This window comes from Theobroma cacao, chromosome 8 (genome assembly GCF_053813885.1).
Source record: "Theobroma cacao isolate CCN51 chromosome 8, ASM5381388v1, whole genome shotgun sequence".
Taxonomy (NCBI): Eukaryota; Viridiplantae; Streptophyta; class Magnoliopsida; order Malvales; family Malvaceae; genus Theobroma; species Theobroma cacao.
The window spans coordinates 2822103-2843486 of record NC_142646.1 but is presented as its reverse complement, the minus strand read 5'-3'; the positions used below and the strand labels follow the sequence as shown (position 1 = coordinate 2843486).

General features: G+C 36.4%; 4 protein-coding genes across 8 annotated transcripts; 3 read left to right on the top strand and 1 right to left on the bottom strand.

The window, feature by feature from the left end:
- The first annotated feature begins 572 nt into the window (after positions 1-572).
- LOC18591724 (RAD3-like DNA-binding helicase protein) lies at positions 573-11484 on the top strand. 4 transcript variants are annotated; one of them, XM_088808859.1, is made up of 29 exons: positions 573-927; positions 1046-1139; positions 1562-1637; positions 1840-1904; positions 2021-2065; positions 2182-2282; positions 2372-2513; positions 3442-3503; positions 3579-3652; positions 3742-3812; positions 4412-4499; positions 4574-4646; positions 4744-4839; positions 5199-5307; positions 5741-5834; positions 5926-6009; positions 6097-6253; positions 6475-6662; positions 6762-6806; positions 7037-7065; positions 7148-7269; positions 7515-7562; positions 8568-8692; positions 8812-8832; positions 8942-9093; positions 9367-10288; positions 10407-10478; positions 10866-10973; positions 11063-11484. In XM_088808859.1, exons 1-29 carry the CDS (start codon positions 579-581, stop codon positions 11087-11089), a joined length of 3639 nt encoding a protein of 1212 aa, XP_088664985.1. In that variant the 5' UTR covers positions 573-578; the 3' UTR covers positions 11090-11484. The 4 variants fall into 4 exon arrangements, with proteins under 4 accessions (XP_088664985.1, XP_007018075.3, XP_017980836.2 ...); XM_007018013.3 differs by having other exon boundaries at positions 10854-10973; XM_018125347.2 differs by having other exon boundaries at positions 8924-9093.
- Positions 11485-11704: 220 nt separating this feature from the next.
- Positions 11705-13565, bottom strand: LOC18591723 (WUSCHEL-related homeobox 8-like). Its single transcript, XM_007018010.3, has 3 exons — positions 12972-13565; positions 12247-12648; positions 11705-12119 (listed from the first exon to the last, which is right to left on the bottom strand). The coding sequence occupies exons 1-3, from the start codon at positions 13165-13167 to the stop codon at positions 12031-12033; spliced, it is 687 nt and encodes a 228-aa protein (XP_007018072.1). The 5' UTR covers positions 13168-13565; the 3' UTR covers positions 11705-12030.
- A 1988-nt stretch (positions 13566-15553) lies between these two features.
- On the top strand, positions 15554-18309 carry LOC18591721 (putative 12-oxophytodienoate reductase 11). 2 transcript variants are annotated; one of them, XM_007018007.3, is made up of 5 exons: positions 15556-15739; positions 16623-16763; positions 17003-17133; positions 17224-17400; positions 17619-18309. In XM_007018007.3, exons 1-5 carry the CDS (start codon positions 15663-15665, stop codon positions 18209-18211), a joined length of 1119 nt encoding a protein of 372 aa, XP_007018069.3. In that variant the 5' UTR covers positions 15556-15662; the 3' UTR covers positions 18212-18309. The 2 variants fall into 2 exon arrangements, with proteins under 2 accessions (XP_017981222.2, XP_007018069.3); XM_018125733.2 differs by lacking the exon at positions 16623-16763 and having other exon boundaries at positions 15554-15739.
- An 821-nt stretch (positions 18310-19130) lies between these two features.
- On the top strand, positions 19131-21031 carry HMGB2 (high mobility group B2). Its single transcript, XM_007018006.3, has 8 exons — positions 19131-19505; positions 19602-19650; positions 19782-19889; positions 20123-20180; positions 20279-20323; positions 20413-20493; positions 20588-20680; positions 20767-21031. Exons 2-8 carry the CDS (start codon positions 19610-19612, stop codon positions 20782-20784), a joined length of 444 nt encoding a protein of 147 aa, XP_007018068.1. The 5' UTR covers positions 19131-19505; positions 19602-19609; the 3' UTR covers positions 20785-21031.
- Positions 21032-21384: the final 353 nt, after the last annotated feature.

Genomic DNA, 21384 nt, shown 5'->3' with positions numbered 1-21384 from the left:
TTTACGAATTATGTCTATAATTATTTCTATGCTTATTCTATTTGTAAGATAAAAAAAACTTATTATATTTTTCATTGTGTTATGAAAATGTTATTATCTAGCAACCAAAATTAATTTAACCTTTATTTATGACTTTTATTTTGAAAAAAACCACTTTCAACACGCAGAAGATCAATATGTATAAATATATAATATAATATAATATAGTTTTTTTTAAGAGAGAAAAAATATAGGCCGATCTTTAATTCAGAAGAGGCCTAAACATTTATAACGACACGTGGCGAAGAATTGAGCGTGATGAAAAAGCTAGTGCTCCCACCTCTCCAGGTCCAGTTCCAAATTAGGCTCTTTTCACTACCCGATGGGCTTCTGCTTACCACGGGCTGACTGGCGAAGGGTGATTTTATTTCTGTCCCTTTTTATTTTGTTCAAAAAGCAGCAGGAATGAAAAAAGAGAAAGCGCCACTATCGAAAGCAATTCGCCGAAAACTCCCGCCAAAAACTCATTTCCCACTTCAAAATCCCTAGTCTTAAACGTCCATGTACGTTTCCATCCACTCTCTCTGGAACCAAAAGAAATGACGTCTGCAGCAACCGGGGCCAACATCAATCCTAAAACTGTGTATCATATTGCGGGAATTCCGGTGGAATTCCCCTACAAGCCGTACGGGACGCAGTTCACCTTCATGTACAGAGTCATATCAACCCTGGATCGAGCTCAGAAAGACGGTCATTGTCACACCTTACTCGAGTCGCCCACCGGTACCGGCAAATCGCTATCGCTTCTTTGCTCCACTCTGGCCTGGCAACAGAAGTATAAGCTCAAGAATCTCCAAGGCTGTTTGTCTCACTCCACACCTGCACCGGAGGCCATCACCGATCCTCTCGGTCACGGCGGTGGTTTTATCCCTGAAACGCAACCTTCAAGTAAGTTTTGCATTCTTTTCTCAGCATGATCTCCGGTGTTGCTCAGGTTTTGAATTCGGATAATCAGTAGTGTTCGTTAATATTGAACATTGCATGATGGACCTTGATTATGTCTTAGGCGTTCCTCCATCAGGGATTTCAGAGCCACCTCAACAATCAGCAAATAGCAAGAATAAGAAGAAAAAGTTGGCTCCTACGATATATTATGCTTCGTAAGTTTTATTTTATTTTATTTGTCTTAAAATGGTTTCTCTCCGAGGCCATTGCCATTTAAGCTCTCTTTCTTTTCATTTCTTGGTATCAAGCCATCATTCAAATATGAATATGGCTCTCAAATAATCTGAATTAGTACTTGTTGTCAAAATTTGTTACCTAGCAGCAGTAACGGAATAAAGATAGATGGTGTATGTCGAGTAAACGGGATACTATAGATTATTTCATTCATTTTTTGTGATATAAAATGTTAATTTTGGAGTTGGTATTATGTTTGGACTTTTTGATGGTTTAAGCTCTTATAATCTCTGATAACTGAGCCAACATTCTTAATGCACTGATCAATATAAAGAGCTACAGGAACTTGTACAATTGGATGTGGAATTGGTACTTAAATACTGTGGTTTCCCATTAATATCAGGAGGACACATTCACAAATTTCTCAAGTGATTCGTGAATACAGGAAAACTTCTTACCGAGTGCAAATGGCGGTATTGGTATGTTTTACCCAATCTTCATTGACTTTTTCTTCTTTTTTTTAGTAGGAAAAAATTTTCATCGATAGAGGTTTTTTTTCAAACATGATTTTAGTTGTCATGTTTCAAAAAAACTTTCTATGTATATGCCATTATTCTAGGCATTATAATTCAAACTTATGGAAATTTTTGTTGACTTTCCATTCATTTAAAAATTTCTCAGGCCTCAAGGAAAAATTATTGCACAAATCCACATGTTCTTGGGAAGCAGAATATTGATGAAGAATGGTGCAGTTTTTGGACCTTAAAATTTCTTTTTATTTTCTCCTTTTGGTTTCTCTTTTTCTTCTCCCACTATGATTTCCATTACTTTTCCTACTAAAGATGCTACTTGAATTTGGCAGCAAGCTGCTTTTGAGCAATCGAGAGGAAGGATGTTTTGAATTTAAGTGAGTTGTTTCTCCGTTCAATATCCATTTATTGTGACTTGGCCTTGTTTGTCCATGATTTCACTGTCAATCTTGAAGTAAGAGTATAACCATAAGAAATTACCCATTACAAGCAGAAATATGCATAAAGTCAAATGTCATCCCTCACTTCAGAAAGGAGGCTGTCACGAGGCCCATGATATTGAAGATCTTGTCAAAGTTGGACAAATTGTTAAAGGTTTTTCTTTTCTTTTCTTTTTTTAAAGAGATGTTTCTGCCATTATGTCACTCTTCAAAATCATTCTGAGGGTTCTCTTCATTTCCCAGGATGTGCATACTATGCTGCACGTTCCATGGCTGATGATGCGCAATTAGTTTTTTGCCCGTATAGCTACATCATCAATCCTGTTATTCGAGGAGCAATGGATGTAGACATTAAAGGAGCCATTATAGTTCTTGATGAAGCTCAGTATGTCTCTGCTAACTTCCTCATTCGTTTTCTGATGAACATCTCTTTGAGTTCTGATAAATTTTGGCAGAAGCAAACATTCTAGATTATCAATTTAGTTTTTGAATAAGGAAAACAATTAATTATTTCTATGAATTTGCTCTGCACTTGAATTTGGCTGAGTTGGGGTAGTTGAATTTCCGTTTTTTGTGGGTTGAAAGCATTTGATGTACCATAAAGTTACATTATCTCTGACCTTTCAGTGCTTTTATATGGTTAAGGAAAGGCTCAAGTATGTCAACATTTCATTTTTACTTCTTTTGTAGTAACCGTATCGGTAGTAGATCTTTCTTCTATAATTTCCTAACAGAGCAGTGATCATGCAACTGTTTCCAATAAAAAAGAAAGGTTGCTAATTCCTCAGCCTAGGAACTGAGGTGGTGGGTGATATCCAAATTATCCAGTCATAGACTTCTTTCTTGGTGGGAATATAAGGTAGATGAAGGTTCTCCTTATTTCCCCTTGCTTTCTCTTATTGTAGTACACAAACTCCTCCAGAATCTGCAATCTCAGTGCCACTAGCAAAAAATCAGTTAGTTAAAGTTTATGATTTCCTGATGATTATGTGGTGAATAATTCATGCTGCAGTTGATGTTGTGTTTCATTTTTGACATCTAAATAAAAAGATGTAATAGATTTGATTTTGTTTAGCCCAAGGCACGTTCTAAAGATCTCTTTAGAGTGCTAGCATCGTTGAAGTTTTGGAGAATGATTTGTCTATAAAAGTCAGTGGATGCCTATTTGCTTGCCAAATTAGATGTGTAAATAAAGTCAGGTAGTTTAGAAATGAACTCTCATCCCATCTTGGATGACTGACTGAGATTTTATTTCCTTGTGTATATGAATTGTTTGGCAAGATCTGATATCAAAAAAGTTTCTCCCGTTACAGCAATATAGAGGATATTGCTCGTGATGCTGGTAGTGTGGATCTTGAAGAAGATGCTTTGCTCAGTACGTTAAGAAACTTTTGCTTCTAATTTATCATATGAGGATTCTAATTCTTATAGCAGTTATACATTATGGAAGAATTGCAGACGGAGCTAGAGCAGCTCTACATGATTGATGCCACAATTTACCAACCACTGTATGAAATGATACAGGTAAGGAACGTCATTTCTTGTGCAACAATCAGGTCTGACATAACATTAGTTAATTTTCATTTACAATAATTGGTGTTGTGGAAGTGTAGGACCTAATGGGTTGGATTGAGCAGAGGAAAAGCACGTTAGAAAAGCATGAATTTCGGCACTACTTCTCCTCGTAAGTTTTGCAAAGAGCTTCTTTATGTTGTAGTTATTCTTATCTCTCCTTGTGGGAGTGCCATTTTGGCCAAAGATAATTAAATAACCTTTATCTTTCCGTTTAGCACTCTTTACATTCTTGGTAACATCTACTCTAAGATCTGACAGTCTTGGACTAATTTTATGTAATGCCTGAGCTTTTCTAAGCTTGATGTACTCTGTAAATTGCATTATTTCTGCAATCAACATTGAAACTAGATTGGTAAATTATACTTTCTTATAGTCACTGTTCTTGTGTACAGGAACCTTTTTCTATTTGTTCTTTTCTCTGTTCTTCCCACTAATGAAGTTTTTTTTTTTCATTTTTATACTATTTAAATGGAAGACACCGTCTTCGTAAGATAACAGTTTTGGGGATGATATATGTTTTTCCTCTTATGACACGTTATGTTTTCTTTATAATAAAGAAATCAAGGGAACTATGGCAGTTTTCACCTTATTTCCTGCAAACAATATTGAAAGTTTTAAAGTAATTTTTGTTAGGTGTGACTCTTATGTTTGTTCCTGTTAGCATTTGATTTCCATGGTCTTTTATGTTTCTATAATCATATCTTACAGCTGGACCGGTGACAAGGCATTAAGACAACTCCAAGAAGCTAACATTTCACAGCAATGCTTCCCCATCTTGCTAGATTGTGCAACAAAGGTACCATACTCAACAATATTTTGAGTCTTGATTCTTACCGTTTTATACTGATTATGAACCACATTATATTCAAGGCAATCAAAGCTGCTTCAGATACAGAGTCAGATGCACCTCATTTAAGTGGCATGTCTGTCATAACATTGGAAGGTACAATCATAATTTTTTTGATGTATGTACTCCAAGCTAATTAATAACCCTTGAAGTCTTAATATTGTGATTGACTACATCAACAAATGCATTACAGGGCTGTTCTCTTCACTGACATATTTCTTCTCAAGGAATGGTTCTCATATATTTGATTATCAGCTTGCTCTACAAAGATATGTTAAAAAGGATGGCGGTGAGTGGTTAATGAATTTATTACTATTTTTTATTCTGTCATTTTCATGTAGACAGTGCCTTTCTCGTTCTGTGAGTAAACTTTCAAAGAAAATTTTAGCCGTGTTAATATTAGTGTATGAGATAGGTGATATTTGGGCTTTCAACATCTAATCAGATTTAAGTTGCTTAGCTTACAAAGAATTTGGATATGATAACAATAGGTTGGCATTTTAGCTATTGGTTTCAATTGTTATTTTTTCCCTTTCATTGCTATGAGTAAAATAGTTTCACTATAGAACTCAGTTTTTGGTTATTGCCATAGTGTTTTCTGTTCTTTTGATTAAACTAGAAAGGTTATTGATAGTGTTTTGCATACAGAAAATGCTTTTGGCAATTGGACATGTTCTTTAAGTTTGTGGTGCTTGAATCCAGCGGTTGTTTTCAGAGACATTGCTGAACTTTCATTGTCTGTCATTTTAACATCTGGGTAAGAATGGTCCTTATTTGAATACTTCAGTTGCTGGCCTTGCATCAATGAACCTTCTCTACATCATAAAGAAGTATTTGCAGCTTTGTGCAAGCTGTTATTATCTTGTATCCAAAACTTTTCTAGCAAGTCACATTAACCAAGTCAAAGTAATAAAGCCATTAACTACTTCTAGCTATCTGGATGGATATCTTTTCCTGAAAGTACCCTTGTAATCTGATTGATAGCACATAATATATTCTGCTATCCCATCAGTGTGCCAACCTTTAAGAAGAAAGTTGCCATTTATGATGTCTGATACTGAGCTGCACTTAAGTGAAGGTTTTCATATTTTTGCTTATGTCCTTTTCCATTCACTGGTTTCTATGGCTCACTTGCATTTCCATATAGTGTTTTTGACTAGTAATTTCATTAACAATTTTCTGTAATCTAGGACATTGTCACCAATGAATTCCTTCTCATCTGAACTTGGAGTTCAGTTTGGAAACTGTTTGGAGGCTCCTCATGTTATTGATGTTAAATCCCAGGTACAAATTTTATTTTCCTCATGCCTATGATGCTCATCAATTCTTAATTCCACTGTTTTTTTGGTTATGAGTATCAACTTTTCTATTGCAGGTGTGGTCTGCTATAATCTCCCATGGTCCAGGTAATTATCGATTGGATGCAAGTTACAAAACAGCAGATACATATGCTTTCCAGGTATGTTGTATTTTGAGTCATTTTTTTTGTTTCATCAAGAATTAATTATTATTTGACCTTTGCATATATGTATTTGTCGTTCTGAAGGATGCACTCGGCAAATCCTTAGAAGAAATTTGCAAGATTGTTCCAGGAGGCTCTCTGATTTTCTTCCCTAGTTACAAGCTGATGGAGAAACTTTGCAAGCGTTGGCGTGAAACAGGCCAATGGTTGCGGCTTAATGCAAGAAAGCGCCTTTTTGTTGGTAAGACACTTTATGCCTCTTTCCTAGATCTCATGTGGTTGAGCATATCGTTGATTTTCTTGTCAGAAATGCTATTTAAAACTTATGTTTCTATGCATATTTGGCTGGACTTTTGTATTGATGTTGAAGATGGCCTGATTTGCTCAGTATTTATAACTCATATTGTTCATGCTTGGATATTTCTTGTTGGATTGAAATTCTGATTGGTGGTATTTGTGCAGAGCCAAGAGGAGGTAATCAGGAAGAATTTGACACTGTTCTGAAAGGTTATTATGATTCAGTATCTGGAGGCAAGGAACCTGGTCTTGGGAGAAAGAAAAGGATTAAAAAAGCAGATCACAATGCAATTGAGTCCACAGAAGTTACTAACCATGAAGGTGCTGCTTTTCTTGCAGTTTTCCGAGGAAAGGTTTGCATCAATGTTTTCCTTCTCACTTTGTGGTACTTCTAATGGTGGAAATACATTTATGTGCTTCACTAAAAGTTGATTCCTACATTTTCCTTGCAGGTCTCAGAAGGCATAGATTTTTCTGATGATAATGCTAGAGTGGTGGTATCCTTTTGCTCACTTTGAAGTTTTTGTGCCTCTTTTCTTACATTTCAGTAATTAACTTGGTGCTTTTGAGGCCATAAAAAATCTGTTATGGAAAATTGGAAGTTCGTAGCTCTGGATATATCAGCTGTGTTTATTTTCCTTCTAAATAACTGCTATTTGCTTACTCCTCTAAGAGCACTCCATTGTATGACTCTTAACTGTTAATTGTGAGTTCTTGACTATCGAAGATAGTTGTTGGCATTCCCTTTCCAAATATGTATGTGCTCTTACCTGTTGATGATGTTTTCAAACATAAATAAGTCATTTGTCATGATTTCTGACCCCTCTGGTCTTTGCAGAAATGATATTCAGATTGCTTTAAAGAAGAAATATAATAACACTTACAAATCATCTAAAAACCTTCTCAGTGGAAGTGAGTGGTACTGCCACCAAGCCTTCAGAGCTCTAAATCAAGCTCTTGGTATGCCCTGTGTATTTCCAACCTTGAGAATTATATATTTGCTCATTCTTCTGGTACTTGTTTCTTAGGTGATTTGATATACAGTAAGTTCAAGTATCTGCAAAATATTTTTATTTTATACATATGGTTGATTATGTAATTTAAGCATATATTCTCCCTAAATCTCCTATTAAAAAAAAAAAAACCTTCCTAATCCTTATGTACTTCAAAGTGGTACTATTTGATAACTGCCTTTTACTATGCAGGACGCTGTATACGTCATAAATTTGATTATGGAGCCATCATCCTATTAGGTAATATTTTGAATTTGGTGATCCATGTGGTTTCCTGTGGTATAGAATCTCATTTTCTTATATTCTATTTCTTTTGTGAAAATGTTTCTAGGTTTTAATTATTACACAAGTTTATGAATAGTGGATGCTAACATGACATAAATGAACCATGAAAAGAGGAAGGGAAAATCTTTATATACACATAACTAGCTAAATTAGCAATATTGTGTGGTCTATAGGAGTTACATGTCATCATTCCTATAGATTGTTTTTGTCTTCAGAAAATTATTGATGCAACTGCATATGGTGCCATGAATTTGTGTTAGTTCTAGTTTCTTTGGCTTTTATACATCTAGGCTTTTCAAAGTGAGTCTAAAAATGCATCTAGAAAGCTATTAGTCATGGTAACTGAGGAGATTTGAAAGTTAGCTATGATCTTATCCTGAAAATGTTGATGGCTAGGATAGGATGTTGACTAGGAAAATCTATGTCACAAACAGAGTGCCAATTGATGGTTTATTGCTTTGCCTTGACTGAAATGCTTTAAGCATCTGGATATCTAATTGCTAGATAGGTACTTCATGGATAATAAAAGGTCCGTATTATTCCCACCGAGTTTTGGGTCTTTTTGTGCATTTTGTGAAAAGGATGAGGTTCGCAAGGCAAGCAAAACAACTCTTTATCTTCGGAGTAGAATTGTCAATTTTCTATCCTGTGAGGAGAATTTTGTTAACTACACTTCGTAACACTACTGCATCAAACTTTTATGTTAAATATGTGAAACAATGCTCCTACACCTGTGAAGATGTTACTATTACTTAATAGCCGTGATTCTGCAGTCTTTTACTAGATGCTTTCCTACTAAAGGTGAGCGATGTAAGATCTGATACCATTTAATTGTATAACTACAATTTGGCTTGTGGCATTTTGCTGCATTTGAGATTGTATTTTTCATAATATTGTAGATAGTAATTTCTTCACATTTTTTTTAATGCTCATAGAATTGAAAATATTTTTGGTTATCAGATTCACGTTTTCAAGAAGAAAAGAATAGAGCTTACATTTCAAAGTGGCTAAGGCCATCCGTTAGAAGCTACGAAAGTTTTGAGAAGTCATTAGAGGAGCTAAGATCCTTTTTCAGAGATGTCAAGGTCCGTTTGAATTCCTTTATTAGCATATGTTCCTTTTCTTTAAACTGTTCATTTTCGTGTGTGGGCTGTGGTTGAATGGTGTTAAATAAGGTCTTTTCTCTTGCTTCACCTGTTTGCAGGACCTGGTTAGCAAGAACAAGGTTTGTAACTTGAACTTGAATAACTCTAATGAGGCCCCTTCTATGTATCAAAGCTAAGGATTACTGAAATGAAAATTTGAAACTTAAACAGTCTGATCATTGTGGACAGCAACTACTTCCTTTGGCAAAATATGATGCCACCTTTCCCCAGATGAAGCCTCAAATTGATCTTGCAATTCAAACAAGTGTGCAAGTAGATAAGGACCAGAAGACATGCAAGGAATATATTGATCTAGAATGTAGCTCTCCAAAAGATTCCCGGTAAATGACCAACACCTCTATTCTATAATGTATGAAGCTGAAACTGTGAGTGTAATGAAAGGAAACTTTATGCTTGCATGTCACTTCATTTGTGAATCATGATATAGTAATATCTGGCCGCATCCTTTTGGAGATTTGTGTTTGGATTATTTGCTTGCTTCTGGAATTTTTTATATTCTTTCTTATATCTAGCAGTACCTAACTAGGTTTTTTTCTTTTTTTTAACTTGAAATATCAAACTGGTGTAATTGGCTTGGAAGCATCTTCTTGCAGGTGTTTGGAGACTTTATCTATGACATATTCCAATGAAGATCCAGATTTACTCATGGTCAAGGAAACACCTCTTGTGGATTCCAGTATCTCTCTAGCTAGTCCTGGTTCGTTATCTAAGGATGGGAACTCTGGTTCAACTATAATTCAGGCCTCAACTAAGTCTTTGGATCAATTTTTAATTCATCCAATGTCTTCAACAAGCCTGAACGAAGTTCCTTCCTCTTATGAATCTGTGACAATGTTCACCCCTGAAAAAGACGTCAATCAAAACACCTCCAGCCTGATACCAAAAATAGAATCACCTTCGAATCTTAGTGTTTGTTCTTATATTCATAAAAGGAGGGAATCCATGGGTTCACCTTTCATTAACCTTGTTAATGAAGAAGGATCTGATACTCCTGCGCAAATTCCTGGTTCTATGAGTTTCAAGGATAACTTACTAGCGAACAGGCGCAGAATTGAATTTGGTTTTGAGCCTTGTTCAGTAGAAAACAAACAGAAGAAATCAAATGTTCCTCAGTCGTTGGCAACTCACAATTCTTGTCCTGCTATGGATAAGAGATTACAAATTTCTTGTTTACTCTGCAGAAGCCCTTTAGGCCGCCCTGAAAATCATCTGTATCTCAGTTGCTCGTTGACTGTGTCATCAAAAGTTTACCTGTTATCTCTTATAAAAGAGAAATTCATTTGTTGTTCTTCAAATACACTAACAACCGTACCAGTTATAATAACTGACATTTCATCAGTTGATCCAAGACTCTGCAATAGAACTCTTGAAGGTGACACAGGACAGGGCATTTGGCATGAAGATGATGGGTGTGTATTCAAAAATGTCTTTTGCCCCTTCTGCAGTAGCCGTAACAATTGTCTTGGTGTGCAAATCAAAGCGGCTGATGAAAACAATGTTAAGTGGCTAAACAAGGTTGGTTATTTAAACCTTAGTGTCTCAGAACTTTGCATTTTTGTGATTCCTCTAATAATGCCTTACCCCTTTTTGTATTTTAAAAAGGCTTATCTGCGACTGACTTTTTCATCTGCAGATACTGCTTTTCACTGATTGTGTGGAAATTAGAAATTCTGAAGCAGCAGAGGACAAGGCAGCAAAGGATAAGGTAAGTTGTAATATTAGGCATAATGATTCTTCTGTTGATTCCTTGTTTTTTCTCCACATGTCATGACACTAAGACAGCTTCCCCTTTTTGTTATAATGCTGAAAGTTAATAATAGAATGGAGAAATTTTATATTTTTCCTTTATCCACTTAACTGTCATGCAAAAGAGGACCTACTTATACATTTGACAAGAACTTTTCAATTCAGGGCCTATATTACATACTTTCCAAAATTTTGAATGCTAAAATTCTACTGACTGGACTTGCTACAATTGTTCCATAGGATTATAGGATTGAACTGAAGGTTATTTTCAATTACGGAAGTTGCTTTTGCTGTTATTTTATTTAAAAACAGTAACATTAGCACATGGTTATAGGATTTGTCGCAGGTTGATGCCTCAACCATGGACAAGACTGCCATTTTAAATTCCATTGATAAGTTTGCATATTCCCCTAAACAGCCAGACTTGGGAGGGTGGAGGACTACAAAATCAAAGGTTAGACACAAAGAAATGATTTGAGCTTTTAATCACAAGACATTCTGTCCACTCCAAAACCTAACATTTCTGTTTACATCATCTCGCAGCTAAAACTTTCTAAGAGGAGGGGTTAATGATAGCTTTACCATACTAAACTCTTCTGTTTTTGGTAAAGCCTCACTTAATGAGATGTTGGTTCTTGCAAGATGTACATTTTGGTGGATTGACCATCTCAGTCCAATTTTGATACCTTAGAGCAAAACCACCTGCAGCAACAGAGGTATTCTTCCCGGCCTAATTTATGAAGCTGAGGTTGCTATCTGTTGATAGGCTGTTGATAGGACATTTGTTGTGTTTTGGTTTTGTTCTCATAGTTTTGTAGTTCCAGAATGGATATGACCTGTATATTTCTGTAAGGGGTTTTTTGTTTTGTATATATAGAAATGATTTACAAGGCCACTAGAATGCAAGATGAATTGTTTCATCAACTGAAGGTGTAAATGTCATTTGAAATCAAAGTATTTGCTTATGTTTTCTTGTGAAACTAATTAATTGATAAATGGAGTCGGTAAAAATGTTCGATTAGATTAATCAACAGGCTGTGTTGCTATGGTTAAATGCTTCCTACCAGGCGGGGAACAATCCCAGAAACCAAAAATTAATTGTTACAGGGAAATGGTAATGGTTATGACAGTGATGTTAGAATAATTTGGATCCGATTCTAATGTCATGTCAGGCGCTGCAACAGGTGATCAGAAATGAGAAATATGATTAAGAGAATATTATGAAATTTCACATTGGATAAGTACAATAAGAGAAGAATCTTGCGTTTATAATTTTTTGAAAAGAGAATGTCGTCTAGTATATGAACTCTGTCGTTAGGTGAAATCAACATGGAACTCCTAAAACAAGCACAACTTTTCCTTGCTTAGAAAAAGAAAATATACTGTAATTAGATCAAGTCGAGCATTCTCTGCGGGTTATACACTTCTTTCTAAAAGGACCTCCCAAACGTATATCTATTTTATCAATTCCAGCAGCTTCAGTCTAAGCATGGCAAGAGATTGCCAAGGCATCATCCGAGCAAGCCAAATTGTTCGACTAGATTATTATAAGGATCGTAGCCTCCTGACGATTCCACTTTACCAGTAAACTGATCAATCCCTGCTCACAAAGAAAAAAAAAATGTAAAAACAAAGCTGAAGTAACACAGTATTGATCTACAACCACCTGCTTCATCTTCCCAAAACCACTATCTTAAGTATTCAAAAGAGAATGATCATTTAAGCACCTGTATCAGGATTTTGGAAATAGAAGCTTTCAACTCCTTGTGCAGGGATATCAATAAATTTCAGACTTTCTGGTTTGGTCCTCTTCTCTTTTGTACCCAAACCTTCTGCATCCGCTTCTGGTTCTGCATTGATTGAACCAGAGGACTGCTGCTTCCTTTTTGAACGAGCACGCCGGTTCTGAAACCAGTTATAGACATTTGTTTCAGAAATTTGGCCATGTTGTGCCAGTTCAACTGTTATCTCTTTGATCTTTTGCTTGCTCGGAGTCCCATTTCCTAGATCATATATACTCTCCAGGATTTGCAGCTGCAATGATGTTGGAGTCCATCGCTGTCTAGCAGTGATATTGTGGCCAATCGAGGCTACTATGGGATCACAGTAGAAATTTCCCAACCTTATTCCTGAAACAAAGGGAAATCAATGTAACATCTAGAAGCAGTGAGAATTGAGAAGCACTCGCAGTTTATAAATCATTTCGGGTAAATAAGCATCATTTCTGTTGTCTTATGTTGCATAAATAAATTGATTATTCATCCATAAAGATAGAGCCATGCCAACAATTTTTTTTCATACATAAAATCTTATATGTATGATACACACACACACACAGAAACACCTTTAACGCAATCTGATGAAAGTCGATGAACAGAAACATCAATCGAACCACAAACAGGGATGAGAGTCACATAAAAAGGAGGGAGAGCAAAGAAAAGGGACAACCCACCAGTAAAATCCTGATGGGCAGACATGGCTTTGTGCATCTCAGCCAGCTGCTCAGAAATAACCGCATAGGCAACGATCTGTTTCCTCAGCTCCTCCATCTGTTCATCAGTCATCACCTTCCCACAAACCCCATTCTGAAATTGATACTGCAGATACCCTTCTTCTTGCTGTTGCATTTCTTGATTTTGCCACTCCATTTCCTCTCCCCTATCCTGTCAGGCTTTTTTGCCTTCACCAAATCACTTTTTCTCTACAAAGAGTCATACCCTTCGAATCTATCTTCCAATTTATGGAGGAAGAAACCAGCAGCAAAGATGGCAAGTAGCTTGTATATGCAATAGTAATTGACTGGAAAGTAGTAACCGAGAAATTAAGGGAGCAAAAAAATGCGTAAATTAGCAGAGAAGGGTCGTCGTCATTGGCATAGCCCCAGCGCATTTGAGTGCCGGGTCGCGCGGGTAACTTTGTGCCTGATTATTGAACTTTTTTATCTTCTTTTTGGATTTCAGTTGCCTAATCACGACTCTTGGTAGCCGTTGAAGGGTATTTCCGTCAACTACGTTTGAAATTGAATTTCAATTTCCGAGTAAAATTAAATGACGAACGAGGCCTTTGGGCTTTGAAATTTGAATTTTCTTTTAACTTTTTGGTAACTTGATTTAATTAAAACACCCATGAAATAAAAAAGGATAACTCCACTAGGTAGTCGATTCGATCCGTTTATTTATAAATTTTAAATATAAAAAATTAATAAAAATAATAAAATAATTCGTTTATCTTAATTTATGAAAATTCCATATAATTATCGACTAAAAACATAGAGAGACTGCAAGCTTAATTTAGAGGGGGTTGTATTCACTTTTGTAGAGTTGATTAGCTGATTTCAGGGCAGCAAACAAGCGAGTTAAACAAAGACTTGGGTCCTGATGAATGGATCCAGATTGATTCACAGTGGCGAGACAAGCATAGGAAAAGAAAGGGGGACATTCTTCGAATCTTGTTGGAGGTCAAAGCCAAAAGTTGGTACGCCTAATCAGACCACTTAGCCAACGACAAAATGTTTCGTTGGAATGAAATCTTCCATGATTTGGTTTTGCAATTCCACTGTATTCATGGATATGATTGGGTGAAAATGTATGGCTTATCATTTTCTGCAAGGATTGGTTGTCTCCTTGTGAGTGTAACGAACGATATGATTCGTCGTGGCCTAGCATTTTGTTTAGAGTATTATTTGGAGGTAATGTGTTTCTACAATGCGAGCTTTGAGAGGAAACAAAGACCATTGATTTCGGACATGCAATGCTCGAACGAATTGCTAACATCTACAGCAGAAGCTGCTCGAAGCAAAGCACAAGAGCAGCAACTCAAGCAACAGCAGCTAACATCCATAACAGAAGCGAAAACTTCAACAAGGTGTGCAGCCAACTCAAACGAGTTGCTAAACCTGCAGCTAGCCAAGTCTCCTGAGTCCTGTTCAGATAATAGAAGCAGACAAGCAATGCACAGCAGCTAACATCCACAACATCAGCAGCAATTCGAGCAACAGCAATTGCAGACACATCAGTAGCAGAAACTTCAACAAGGTGTGGAGAGAATCTCAATTGAAGATCAAGTTAACAGTGATACAATCACACTTGATCCCCTCAATCAAACTTTGATAGCATTTCGAAAACATTTTATGATTTCCAAATCAACTCTTGGTGTCTTATTTGATTCCATGTATCTCTGGTAAGTAATGTCAAAGATTGCGATTGTGTATAAATATGTACATCAACAATTAATTAAATTAAGGTAATTTTAATACCATTTCAAGATTTTTTATTAATTTTTTTTAATTGAGAAAAAAAAATTCTAATCATACTCTTTAAATAGAGATTATACATCAATAAATTAGTTAAATATTCGGGTGCCAAGTCTCTTTATTAATTAATTAGATAGAGAATCAATTATTTAAAAATAAATAAATATTCACTCACAAGCAAGGGATTCACACGGAAGTCCCTTATTAATGAACAAAAAAAGAGCTGCCTACAAACAGCAAGAAAAGCCCCCGTTTAGGTCCAGCACATACTGGGCAGAGGACAAGCCCGTACTAAAAAAATGACTCAACGCCTGCTATGCCAGGCTTTGACAAAAAGCCAAGGAATCAACTTCTTTCCACAAAAAAACGAAGCAAGCTAAAACAATTAAGCCTCAGACCAATTAATCCACAACAGATTCTGGGCTCTTTGAACCCCACCCTTTGCCATTTATCAATTATTGAGATCCTCAAGTTTCCTACGCAACCAACAATTAAAAACTTCTCATCACCAACCAAAACAAGAAAAATAAAAGTTGAGAATAAGGTTATTATCTTATAATTTTGAGTTGCGTGCCATGCTAATGTCAACTGCCTCAATAAAAGACAAATTTTTCTCAGAAGTAAGAATGAAAGACAAAACAAACCCAAACACGATTCTACATTGGGTTGCCTTTTTCGTCCATGATTGGGCTAAATGTGAATTTTTAAACACAAGTCTTTTTCATTGACCAAGGATAATTCGTAAACTAGTTGTTATTTTTCCTCGTATCCTTCGCTTGTGGTTCATGGTATCTACTCTGTTTTTGGTCGTATAAGTCTAAAACAACACAAGCTTCTCTGTTCCCATGTCCTTGCTACAAAGCTTATTTGGAAGGGAATAAGAGGGAAGGCATGACTGCAGACGAGAAGATGGAGGTTATTCCCCTCCTCACTCCGTACAAGATGGGAAGTTTTAGTCTCTCTCACAGGTCTGTTTGAACCCACGTACCTTGATTTCCCTCAAGTTATATATATAGTACTAGAACTAGACTTTTTTTTTAAAAGCATTCATGAGATTTCATTAGAGAAATGGAGTGGAACATTCACTTTTCAAAGTACAGAACAGGACACAATGACCAGTAGTATTTATTCTGATATCGGAACTTCTTCATTAAGTAGTAGTATGATTTCCAAGTCTCAAATCACAAACTTTAATTTGAATCCTCGATCTTGTTACTCCTGCATGCTTTTTGTAAGCAGGAAAGAAGTCTTTCGGGTTGATCTTGGGTTTTTTCTGTTTTGCTCTATGATTGGGAGCTGGGTTGATGGCAGACAGGGTTATATGTTTCAAAGGGATACTGGCTGGGGTATACCTCGTTTTAAGGTTGTGGGCATATCCCACACATATACAGGGGTCGCCAAAAAATTGAACTCTAAATTTCATGCTTCGGAATACTCCTCCTTCCAGCTATATATATTCAGTATCAACATGGATCACAAAGGGCACAAGCTCTTGTAATCGAATAAGAAGTCTCCAATGTCGAATCAGATTCAGCTAACCTTTAAAATGGAAGATTAGTTACGGAATGCCATGAGCTTAAACGTACGGAGGAGTTGAGTGTGCCATGTCCAACGTTCTGTATATGAATTTGGATATAACTTCTAAGTGATTTTTACTATTATAATTCTAGAGACTTTTGTTTTCCAAGTCTCTGATGATCTCCACAAGGGATGCATGCAGGTTGATCAGGACATAGTTAAATGTTAAAAACTTTCAATCTATCTGATTAAGATGCTATGATATTTCTATGGATATTCGATTTAGATAGCATATATGTTAATAATTGGTACATTCTTTTGATTGTTGTGTAGGATAGTTTTGGCACCAATGTCCAGACTGCGATCTTACGAGTTTGTTTCTCAAACTCATGCTGTTTTATATTACTCCCAGAGAACAACCCAAGGTGGTTTCTTGATTGGAGAAGCCTCCGGTATTTCAGAAACTGCTCAAGGGTACATGTTAGACCTTCCTACAGGATTTCGAAATCATCTTTTTTGTAGAAAATCTTATGATTTCTGCTAGAGTTCAACCTCTGCTACTCTGTTTCAAATAAAAATTCTACACTTTCATATTGTTAATTAACAATGTCTACTTTCTGGAGTGAGAGCGAGAGAGAAGAGGCTGTATCCAATCACAGTCATCCTCTGATTCTTGGTTTGTTTTTTCATTTTTCCCTGGCATCTGGTTGAAGTTACCCAAATACTCCCGGCATCTGGACAGAAGAACAAGTGGATGCATGGAAACCGATTGTGCATGCTGTTCATGAGAAGGGGGGAATATTCTTTTGTCAATTATGGCACGCTGGCAGGGCTTCTGATCATTGTAATTCTTTGCTTTTTCCTCATCTCCGAGAGCAGAATCAATTCTGAATAGTTTCGTGCAGTACTGAAAATTCAATTGCTTGTTTCACAGCTTTCCAACCTAATGGTCAGCCCCCGATCTCCTGTACGTCCAAACCAATCCAAGCTAAGACTCACATCGATGGCACAACGCCTGCAGCTTTTCCAGCTCCTCGCCGATTGACAGTCGATGAGATAACCCAAGTCGTAGATGACTACAGAAAGGCAGCTCGAAATGCTATGGAAGCTGGTAATATTTCTTTGCAGCTTGACTTTGGATTACACATTTTGCATGAGCCCGGGCATCCAGGGCCAACTCTTTCCTATCATAGAACTATCAATTTTTTCCCCGTCATTCGCTCATTTTGATCTACCCGTTGCAAAAATTTGCCTACCCGGATTGCAATAGTTATGGATTCAGCTGGCTATCATATCGATGTCCTGGGAATTAATGATTCGAAGTTACAGGTTTTGATGGAGTAGAGATTCATGGAGCTAATGGCTATCTGATCGATCAGTTCTTGAAGGACCAAGTGAATGATAGAACAGATGAGTATGGAGGGAGCTTGGAAAATCGTTGCCTCTTCCCTTTAGAAGTAGTTAAAGCAGTTGCTGATGAGATTGGAGCTGACAGAGTCGGCCTAAGACTCTCCCCGTTTGCTGATTACAATGACTGTGGCGACTCAGACCCTGAAGCCCTCGGCCTTTACATGGCGCAGTCCCTGAACAAACTCGGAATTTTGTACTGCCATGTGATAGAGCCGAGGATGGTCACCCAATTTGATAGCCAAAACACCAAGGACAGTCTCTTGCCGATGAGAAAGGCTTTCAAAGGAACGTTTATCGTGGCCGGTGGATACAACAGAGAAGACGGGAATGCTGTGGTTGCCAGGGATGGTGCTGACCTTGTTGCATTCGGACGCTTGTTCCTGGCTAACCCTGACTTACCAAGGAGATTTGAGCTCGATGCTGTGCTTAACAAGTATGATAGAAACACCTTTTACACGCATGATCCTGTTGTTGGTTACACAGACTATCCATTTCTTGAAACTGATAACTAAACCATTTAATTTCTTTTTATAGACAATAACCAATAATGTACTATGGAAAGAAACTCCATTGGTGCAAATTGCAATAACTATTATTCATTTTCAGAAAACATGTGGTTCTACATCACGTTCAATTGTTGCTTTCCATCTCTAAATGTTTGTATTTATTTGATTTTTACGGATGTTAAGATAAAAGTTTTGATTTTGATATATTTCATATTAAAATGTGATTTTTTTATAATATAAATATTTAATATTTTTTAATATGAAACAAATTAAAAATATGAAAATTATATTTGTAATATAGAAAATGTAAAAATATTTACCTTCCATTTGGAACTTTTCGAACTAAAAATAAATAAAAGAAAATGGAACAAATGGAGTATTTATTTATCAAAACTGATAAGAAATATGGGATGATAAGATATCCACGAAATATTATTAAAGCTGTCTATAATTTTTCAATAATCTTGATAATTAATTTGGAACCATATTGTGCACTTAAGTTCACATTGTATTTTTATTATTCCAATTTTTGGATAAAAAAAGAGAAAAATGTTTAACTATTACAAATTAGGAATTAAATTTTCTTTTTGTAAACGACTCTTAATATATAGGTACATGCTATTTTCTTCTCTATTTTATGGAGAAAAACTATAGGATAAAAAATTGTTATATTTAATAGAAAATTTATAATCTATTGTTTAATTTATTCATTACAAAAAGAAAATGGAAATGGTTTGGGCCAAGTTTTTCTTTTAATTTTTGGTAATGGACAAAAACTTAAAGGCTCATTGGCCCATTATAATTTTTTTTTGTTTTAAATGGATTGGGCTTAGATCGAGTGGAAACCGGCCCATTGAATCTCAATCTTGTGGGGGGGAAGGAATTTACCTATATAGCCCAATGGCCAACCCAGCTGTGAGACAGTATTGCGGAAAATGTAAACTTACACGTTGACAAAAGGGAAGGAGAAAAGAGAACCAATCTCCCCAGTGAGAGCGAAGAAGCACAAAGGAAACACAAAAGGGAGATGAAAGGCCAAGCTTAGAAGTCACGCAGCCAATGGTGTAAAAGCACACAGATCGCTGACCTGGCATGAAATTTCCAAATCCCGCCTAAACCCCCCAATTTTCATTTCGTGCGCAATTGAATTTCAATTTCCCCAACTTAATATCTCCGCCTTTCGGCGTCTAAGCTCACCCCTCAATCTCACACATATCTTTCCTCTCTCTCTCTCTCTCTCTTTTCCTTTTTTCCCTTTCTCTCTCTGTAACACTAACCCTAACCCTAGCTCACCAACCAGGTATTTTCCATTGATTTTCATCGTTTTTCCGCGATTTTTCGCGTTTTTCTATCGATTTCTTCTGTATTTTTGGCTGATCTGCGATTTTAATGTCAGGATTCGACATGAAGGGAGGTAAATCCAAGTCAGATACTAAGAGCGCCAAGTAAGTTTTTCTCATCATTTTCTGTTCGGTATTTTGGAAAGCTTGTTCAGATCGCGTGTTCTAGGATCTCAGATCTAGATTAGGATTTATGTATGTTTTGTTTGACTTGATTGTGTGATTTGTGTTGATAGGCTCTCTGTGAATAAGAAACCAGCCACGAAAGGTGGAAGGAAATCGGGGAAGGCTGTCAAGGATCCAAACAAGCCAAAGAGGCCAGCCAGTGCCTTCTTCGTTTTCATGTAATCACTCACGAATCTCTCCTGTATTTGTGGGTTTTTCTTTAATTTTTTGGTTTGTTCTGTTTGCTCCGTGGAAAACTCTGGCGTTTATATTCTTCGTAAAAACCACAATTGAAGAGGTGAATTGAACGTATCTTTTTATGGTCAAAGAAAAATTGAGCTTCCAGGAATCATTTTGTAGATTTACTTTTCATGTTCAATCTAATTTGTTAATGTTGTTTTTGTGATCCAAGGGAGGAGTTCCGTGAGCAATACAAGAAGGATCATCCTAAAAACAAATCCGTTGCTGCTGTAAGTAGTAGCAATGTCTTTTGTTGTTTGTTATTAGGTTCCTTTCCTTTTAGTTTAATTTGATTTTGTTATTCGTATATCTCTTTCGGGTTGTTTAGGTTGGCAAAGCTGGTGGAGATAAGTGGAAAAGCATGTCTGAAGCTGTAAGTATTTGGCTGTTTTAAGAGTTAAAAATCTCTGTAAATTACATGCCATTATGTTTTTCTTATTGATTTCAAACATATGGTTTTAGGAAAAAGCACCTTTTGTTGCTAAGGCAGAGAAGCGAAAGGTGGAGTATGAGAAGAACATGAAAGCCTACAATAAGAGACAGGTAATTGATTTAACTGTCTTTATTTAATGAGCAGAGACAATTTCAATTTGGATTGTTAACAGCACGAGCTTGTTTTTTTTTTTGTTGATACTAGGCTGAGGGTCCCAAAGCTGATGATGAAGAGGAGTCTGAAAAGTCTGTGTCTGAGGTTAACGATGAGGAGGATGATGAAGAAGGCAGTGGGGAGGTATGATGCAGTGTTTCGGTTACATGTAACTGATCTTATTGCTTATTGTGGGGATCTTATTGAATTGGTTCTCTCATTTTTTGCAGGAAGACGATGACGAGTAGGAAGTTCGACGGAGGATAGCATAATCAATGTAGGCTGTGATAGTGTTTGATCATCTTATGTTAATGCTTTGATGTTTCCATGTTATTCTTTTAGATGCACATGTCATCTAAGGGAAATGTACCTCTGAATCCTGTTGGTTTCTTTTGACCTTCAGAAATTATTAGTTGTAGATGGGAGATTTGCTGCTGCTGCTATAATGTACTTTTGATTTAAAGTTGAATGGCTTAGATAAATCTTTGTAGAGAATTAGTCCACCCTATAGCCTTTTTAGCCTAACGTGCATGTTGGTATGCTTTCACTGTTTGCTTCAATGCTTCTGGTTCATTAATTCCTGTGACAAAGCATCTGAAATTCTGAATTCTGTAGATGTTCGACCTTGAACAGCTCACCTGCCTAATTGTTTTTCTTTAGTTTTGGGCAACAACGATAATAATAATAATGGATGAACGTGGACAAGATTGAGGTCGCGCTAGTGATGATTTGGCTGTTTGGGTTTGTAATTCTGGTTGCTGAATTCAAGTTTTCAAGCTTTCTTTTCCATGTGTTGATTGTTATTTAGCAAATAACAGTGGCAATACTATAGGTTTTAATATTAAATC